Source organism: Tinamus guttatus, unplaced genomic scaffold (genome assembly GCF_059628265.1).
Source record: "Tinamus guttatus ecotype Peru unplaced genomic scaffold, ASM5962826v1 Tinamus_guttatus_pri_ptg000048l, whole genome shotgun sequence".
Taxonomy (NCBI): Eukaryota; Metazoa; Chordata; class Aves; order Tinamiformes; family Tinamidae; genus Tinamus; species Tinamus guttatus.
Window position 1 is genome coordinate 3,589,260 of NW_028288582.1, and position 8,191 is coordinate 3,597,450.

The 8,191-nt window shown below is 45.6% G+C and overlaps 1 protein-coding gene across 1 annotated transcript in view; it reads right to left on the reverse strand.

Moving 5' to 3' along the window:
* KCNH5 (potassium voltage-gated channel subfamily H member 5) overlaps positions 1 to 1,626 on the reverse strand; it is a 142,141-nt gene extending 140,515 nt beyond the window's left edge. The window contains exon 1 of the mRNA XM_088539485.1: positions 1,501 to 1,626. Within this exon, the coding sequence (XP_088395611.1) occupies positions 1,501 to 1,573 (73 nt within the window). The 5' untranslated portion in view covers positions 1,574 to 1,626. The remainder of the gene's footprint in view (positions 1 to 1,500) is intronic.
* Positions 1,627 to 8,191: the final 6,565 nt, after the last annotated feature.

Sequence of the window (8,191 nt, forward strand, 5' to 3'; positions counted from 1 at the left end):
AGCATGGTACAAAAGCCTGACACTCCCAAACTGTGTTCCCAGTTTTGCCATGACCTTGGGAAAACAACAGCGATGCCCAAGCCTCCTCTTATGCCAGTTTTAAGGGCAGGTTGAGAACGTCTCTTTGACTCTCCTCCTCTACAGGGAGCCGAAAAGTGTAATTAAATTCCAGCCAAGGCTTTGAAGTTGTCAGAGGCAAAAGTGCTGCATAAACCCCTAGTAATTAAGCTTGCATTTAATATTCTGGCAAATACATATACTGTTACAAGAAACTCTGGCTTCTAGCGATCCTGCCACAGAGATTGATACAGACCCAGGGCTGGCCATAAAACCAAGGGAGGAAACATGGTAGGGAGAAAGCCCTCCAAAATGGTCAATATAAGGGTGCTGCTTTAATACTCAACATTTTAAAACAAATTCTAGGCCCTGTGGTGTTGCCACTCCTGTGGGAGTCAAGGAATCACTAATCCAAGACCTGACATTAAAATCGAGCCAGCACATCAGACCTCTTGAGTAGCAGTGTGAGATAGATCCAGAACTGAACAATATGAAGGTGGACGGGAATGCTCCGCAGGAGGATTTCACATCCCGTTAGTGCCTTAGCTAGTAACGCACACGGCAACTTTTTAAAATGTTCTCTTCTACCCATCATTCTGATTCATATCACTAGATGCCCACCGGCCAAGCAAGGCTCTGGCACTGGTGGGGTTTCCTTGACTTGGGCTGTCAGGGGAAAGATCTCCGAGCGGACATGAAGTTGAACTGTTTTACCACACTTCATCTCTGCAAATGCTCCTATGCTCTGCTACATCTGTGCAAAGACCACGTAGACAAGGAATGTGAGTAGCACAAGACCCAGCCAAGGTAGCACCTGTATTAGCACATCTAGAGTGATGCTCTGCAACCACATTGTAACTTTAATGGGGTTGAATTCACTGCTCTCCACCAGCACTTTGCAATGGGCAGAAAGGGTAGATTGGGTAATTTTACACACATGCAGTCCTGAAACACTCCTGGAACTACCCGTCTCTACAGAGAGCTGCAGACGTGCAACTGCAGGCAGCAGTTTATGTTATTTGTTTAGCCAGAGGATTAACATCACTCAGACTCCGCTCGCTCCCTTATCCTTGCCCGCAAACCTTTCCCATACACTTGAAGTGTGACAGAACTATCCAGCCAAACTCCAGCATCCGCAAACCCGATGCACGGAGAAGGTGGAAAGAAAAAGGAAAAACTCAAGAGTGAGGACCGGGATGCGACGCCTGCCAAGCGGCGCCGCGACAGCAGTGTGAGAAGTTTGGGCGGGCAGGGAGAGCACCGGGATGGGCAGGCGAGAGCGGCAGAGCCCGCGCTGGGTGAGCAGCCCCGCGCACCCACAGGTAGCGCGGGCGGAGGGAGGAAGAGATGGACGGACGCGGGGATGGATGGAGGGATGGATGGAGGGATGGACGCGGGGATGGAGGGAGGGATGGACGGAGGGATGCACGCGGGATGCCTCACCGCTCGAGCGCCGCACGATGTTCTCCAGGAAGGTGTTCTGCGGTGCCACCAGCCCTCTCTTGCCGCCCGGCATCCTGCAGAGCCGGGCTCGGGGGCCGGCGGAGCGCGGCGGCGGCGGCAGCGGCGGCGGGGTGGGGGGGGGCCCGGCGGCGGCTCCTGCGCCCGGTGCCCGTGAGTCGCGCAGGGGCGGCCGCGGCCGCTCATGGTAGTGGCGCCCCCGCGGCGGCTGCAGCGCGGACTGGGGCGGCCGCCGCGCACGGCGCTCCCGCCGCCGCCGCCGCCCGCGCCCCCTGCGCCTGCGCGCCCGCCCCGCGAGCCGCGCGCGCCCGGCGGGGCCGGGGGGCGGAGCGGGGCCGGGGGGGACAAGGGACAACCCCCCCACCCCCCGCCGAAAAACTCGCCGCTTTGGGCTTTTCTCTTTCTTTTTTCAAGCCCTTGTGAACTTTTATATTGCCCACCCCTTAGCAACCTTGATTGCTAAAACGCAGCCTTTCCCTAGTAGGTTTTAAATCGGGATTATCTTTTTTGTTGCTTTTTTCTTTTCTTTTTTTTGGCCGGGGGGGGGGTGGGGGGAAGGCTCGGAAGATGCCCGCTGCTGCCAGGGAAGCTGGCTGTCCTGGTTAAGTGTTTTGCCCATTAGTAGCTACCCCGAAGTGTAATGAGTGTCCCAGACTAAGCAGGTGAGAGGTAGATGCCAAGGGACAGGTTGCATGGGCAGATCCCTCCTTTATTTCTCGCTTTATTGGCATTCCCAGAATAAAGCTGTCTGTCCTGTGCGCCACGGTGCTGCCTGTCCTCACCGACTGGACTCAAGCAGGAGAGCTTCTTCTCCGGGAGGATATTATTCCACGTGCTGTGAAAAAAACTGTTTTTTTCCAGCCTTTCACAGTTTCAGCCCCCACTCCTTGCCATGTTTAGTCCAACGAGTCACGCTGAGGTCGCGTGGACCTTATCTCGCTTAGAGAATTAGAGATAAGCAGGCACTGAAAAGCTCTTCCACATTAGGCTCTATTGCAAGAGGAGCATCCCAACAGACAGCAGCTGAACTAAGGGGTCTGGTTCTGTTTTCATTTAAACAAATGCAAATCAAGAGCAATTTCATGACAGTCAGCTCACAAATGCTGATGGAAAACCAGCCTGGGAGTTGAACCAGACCCTATTTGTCAAACACTTGTTGTTTCCCCACCAACTCTGAAATGTGCAGGGCTTTCAGAAGAGCAGCACAGTTTAGAAGATGCTCCTGCTGAGCTCTGCCCCAGATACAGGAAAACCTGCCTGCTTGTAATTGGCATGTGCTGTGCAACACCTTCACTTCTTTCAAGTGAGCAATAGCCATGTGAGAACATCTGTGCACAGGCAGATACTGCACAGCTGATCTGTCAGGGTCGCATTGCCCAATCCTCCGTTCCTAGGCCAGTTCAACCCCATTTGAATTCTTCTACCCATTTCCCATCCTTGTTTTGCAGTCTAGAATTGCCTCCATAAAACTCTACAAACGTGCATGTTTTGAGTACTGCAACAAAAACTCTTCTCGTTAGCCCTTTTCTATGTAGCATCTCCATCTTAGAGCAGCAGACACATCCAAGAGTCAATCCATCCCGTGTCTCCCTCTCCAAATCGCACTTTAAAAGGGCAGAAAATCTACTGTGGTTCCTAATACATTGTTTTGCCCAGGATAGGCAAGACAACGAAGTTGGTGTTTTAGGGAATTTATTGCTAAAAATTAAAGAAAAAAAGATTCATCTTCAAAACAACAGCATTCCTGATGGAAAATCAGCAGATCTGGATTCATTATGCTTTCTCCTCAACCACAGTCCCCAGATTTGATTTCTTCAAGCAAAGAAACAAGATTTCCCAGATGGTGCTAAAAGAGAACAGGCACATTAGTGTGTGGGGAGACTAAAAGAGTAGGCACCACTCCATCCTCTTCTACTTCACCATTTCTTTTTCTCTGAAATTTAACACACCTGCTTGGCTCCTCACCTCTTTAATAGCGTTTCTAGAACAAGCACAGTTCCCTACATCCCCTGGGCCGTGGGCAAACATGAACTTCCACAGCAAGTGGAGACAGCGTGTGCCGTAAAGTTTAACTACCTTTCATGAAGAGCTGACCCTTTAAATCTGAACCTAGAGAACTGTGTTATTTTATTTCAGGGAACAGTAAACAATTTTAGAACTGGTGCTTATCCACAACACAGACCTTTAAGTGTATCTTCCATGAATTTTAAGAATTAAAGAAACATCACCTTGGACTCAAGGGGCTCCCAGAAGAGGAGAGAGACATACAAAATCATATAAACAGGTCATACACTGTTTTTTGATGATCCACATCAATAGCCTGAGTCATTAAAGCATACAGGCTGCTGAACCTATTCACAACATTGCATTTACTTTCAATGTTTATGTGTAATAAGGTGAGTCAGGTTCTGCAGGAGCAATATGGGCACTGGGCAAGAACCACCCACATGGGCTTTATAAATACTCTTTTGTGAGCAGGACTGGGACGCGCTTGGCAATGCTCAGAGCTGTTTTGTAACCCAGCTGCACATCAGCACACAGACAACTCCCCATTCTAAAAATAATTCACAAGGTGACTACAAGTTATTGTTACAGAAAACACTATAAGTACAAGTCACTCTGTGGGCACCAAAATTACCACTGCTTGATTTCCAATGGATTTGTGGCTCCTGACTTATGGATTTTGTCAACTGTTGAAACAAAGGCTCCAGTGGAAGATGACCTAACAACCTAACTGCAAGAAACACAGGTAGTTTGCTCTCTCAGGTCAAGAGAATCTACACAGAACTATGAAAAAAGAGTTTTCTAGTAATTAGAGTTTTCTCTAATAAAGCATGAACTAACTTCTTAATCAACCTTTCCCCATGGTTGAGGCAATCCTACAATCCCACAAGGTACAGAATATGGGGTTGTGTTCTGCAGTCCTCATCCAGGGCACCCATGAAATCAGACACCCAGCTGGGGGATGTTAACATTGGCTTCATTGGTTTCAGCTGGCACTTCAACTTCCAGCAAGTTTTCCTTTACCTGACATAACAGTGATTTTTCCTATTGCTGCTTTCACAGGTGATCCACAGAGAAACATGTCCTGGAGTATGAGTGATAAAGAAATATGGGTTCTCCTGAAAAGAGGTTGGAAAAAGAACAGTGTCTTTTTATCATTGTCAGTTAGTAACCAAGAATATTGTTGCAGTTTCTGGTGAGGATATCCAAATGAATGGAAGGAAACCATAAGGAGTCTTTTCTCCACAGAAATGCAATGCTGAGGTGGTTTGAGACCATCTCTGAGTCCAGGAAGGGAAGCAGAGATCTGCACCTAACATGGGCAAGCAGCATTCTCCAGGTAGAGTTCAAGGAGATGTAGTCAAAAAAAAAGGTTAAGTACTTATGAAAACTAATTGATATATATACCACATTAATTCATGATTGTTTAGGAAACAAAAATGAGGTTATTCACATTCTTTAAGAAAAAAGGAGGGGGAGGGTAAGGGGGAAGATAAATTAGGCTTTTTTCATATTTCTTTATTTTTTACTTTCTACCCCATTAGAAATTTGAAAGATTTGTTTGAGGGACAAGACGACAATGAAAACCTGAAAATATGTGTTGGATTTACTGTAAAAACAAAAAAAAATGGAAAAATATAGCATATATATTATAACTATATAACCTTATAACTAAATACTTGGTTGTATATGAATGGGTACCAATGAGAGTTTGGGGCTCCTTCTCCTATGCTGTCATGCCATGCAAGTAAGTCTGGACAGCTGGACCCAGAGGTTATACCTCTCCTGTCCCTTAGGCAGTCCAAGGCATGAAGAACATGTACAGAGAGGCAACATCTGGAAAAGTTTAGGTATTCACACACCCTAGAATTAGAGAGAATGAGGGCTTCCCATGTGTTGTGCATCTCGAATGCAGTCAGAACATGCACAAAGGATGGGTAGCTGCTTAGTATTTTCCCCTTATACTTTTCATTCAGCTCGTGGCCCTGTGCCATATTCTCGGGACACCAGCCAAACTCTACTCCAAGCATGGAACGATTAGTTTCTTCATGGGGCTCATCCCTAATCTCCTGGTGTTTCATATGCATCAATGAACTTCTACATTATATCCTGTCATCCAGGGATCAGATGAGAAACTGGGGCACAATGAGATTAAGGTCAAAATCACTTGGTAATTCAGAGTGCCCAACCTGGGACATGTGGGATCTAGGAGCAAAAAAGTCCCACATGAGCATCCGATTACGAATTCAGTGTCCACTGACTTGCAACTACAGGAGTGAGAGCACAGCACTTTCCTATACATTACCCACAAGCTTATGGAAAAGAGAAAAAAAAAAAAAAAAACAGAACAAAACCAAAAAAAACACCCAGTAGAAAGAGTGGGTTACTGAAGAGGCATTAGGTGTGACTTGCATAGCTTTATGCAAGAGACTTGTAGCAGATTTAACTATGCCAAGTGTACTTTGTTTTCAACATGATGCTCTTCTCATAGACATTGCTTTCGTGCTTCACACCTTTCATTTACTCTAACAAGTACCCCAAAAGCTCTACAGGCTGTCACCTTCTCTTCTTCACTCCTGGGGTTCTATAGAAGCTGCAGACAAGTAGGGGAGATGTATATACATCACCCCCTCATACATATCTATAAAACACTATGTGGAATGTAACTGAAAAGCATCTCCACCAATATATATAAAGGGCAGAAGCAACTGTCTTTTCAGCATTGCCTTGCTTTGGAGTACCTGATTTTGTAACCCTGACTGTCCTTTTTTCACAGCTTTTCTTAAGTCAGAATCTGATGCTCGGAAAAAAAAGCCTTCAAAATGCTGCCATCTTATTAATGTTGCTTTTCATATTCTTTTACCTGCAAAGGGCATGTTTCAGTTATCATCAGTCCAGTAGTGCAGGGAACACAGGGGTCCATAAAACCTTCCAAAATGACCTAAAATGAGATCTACAATGTAACCATGCTGCAGCTTTCCAGGTCCATTATCACAGCACCAGCCAGGCGCTGCAATGCCCAAAGCAAGACTCCTACAGGGTCTGGCTATCCCTCACCAAAAAGCAGGGAATTTCCTTATTTCCAAGGGAACAAGGTTCCTATTCCTAAAGCTGGATATACTGCAGCTTATTTATGGGCAGAGAAACAAATACTGTGAAATTCTTCCATATCCTGAGACTCAAGCAAAGAGGTGGGAAAGGAGGAAAGTCCTGTGAGGATTGACCTACCAACCTGATACACCAGTGTCATGGAGTGGCAGCCCAAGGGGACCAGGACAGATTGGAGCCAGTCACAGGAGTCAGTGGCTGGTCGTCAACAAGTCAAAAGGGTACTTGAAATAACGGAGGAAAAATGATTCTGGTATATGGAGATCAAATGTCAGCCATGCAATTAATCACCGAGAGCGCTGATGGGCTTGCGGCCATTTCCCATTCCAGGGTTTCTTCCTGCGAAATAAAGTGATCGGAACCAGTAATTTCTTGTCAGGCTTTTACAGAGATAAATCACTATATTAATTACAGAAAGCCAAGAAAAACAGCCTGGTGTCCTTCTCCACCTCCACTTTTTTTTTTTTTTTTTTTTTTTTTTTTAAGAGAGGAAACATCCACAAACAGGTAGTGCCTGAAATAACAACTGAAGGTGTGCTCTCACAATGAATTCCCATCCCTCAAAAAAAACATAATAGTCTTTGGGTTATTTCTGCCAATAACTGAATCAGCACAGAAAAAAAATCAGAACTAGCAACAATCCCCATTGCTACTTAAGAAAAGACACTGCATCCCAAGTACTTTCTGCACTGCTTGTGGCTCCTTCTCTGTGCAAGAACCACAAGTTGACGTTTTGGAGTCCCCTCTGAAACAGGCAGGAGCTACAGCAAAACCTTCCCCAGAGCGGGAAGTCCAGCAGTTTCACCACATTTAAACACTATAGGAAAGCCTTCAAGAGCTTGAGGATCGTGCACCAAATGCACTAGAAAAAAAATCTCAACACTTTTTTGGCAGCCAAGATATTGATATAAATGGATGACATGAAATTGTCCTGAAAATGATACGCTTGAAAAAAAAATGCTTTAAACACAGTGTTTACTTCTAAGGCAGGCAGACTAAGTTAAGCTTTTTATCTATTGTAGGTAAAATGTGATAATAGCAGTGATACAGTTGAGAATAAGGATTTTTTTCAATTTTAAATCCATTTATACACACTTGTTTGAGAAAATTGCCTTTGGGAAGGAAATTACTTACACCGGAGCTTAACTCAGCAATTATCTTTTTTTTGGTAGAAATTTTCATTAAGACTCAGCAGGGGGCTAATTTTTGAATTTAAATATACTTGTTATTGAAATTTGTATTATTGAAAAGCCAGAAAGTCTCAGCAGTGAAGGTACTGTACCTACATGTGTAAAGAACCTTGGACTCAGAGATCGAACTAGACAAAAGACGGGGGCAAAATGCATTTCTACAGTCAGCAAACAGACACAGCAGTTAGGCTAGAAAATACCTGGGAGTGAACCCACAATCTGGCTTGGATCTTCTTCATGCCAGCCTGATGCTTCCTGCTCCGGCCCAAACTCCTTCTTACATAAAGGCAGAGATGGCACCGGGTTCGAGTGAGCACCAGCCTGTGCCTGCAGGCTCTTTCTCTTCACAGAGGAAAGTCTGACATGGAAAT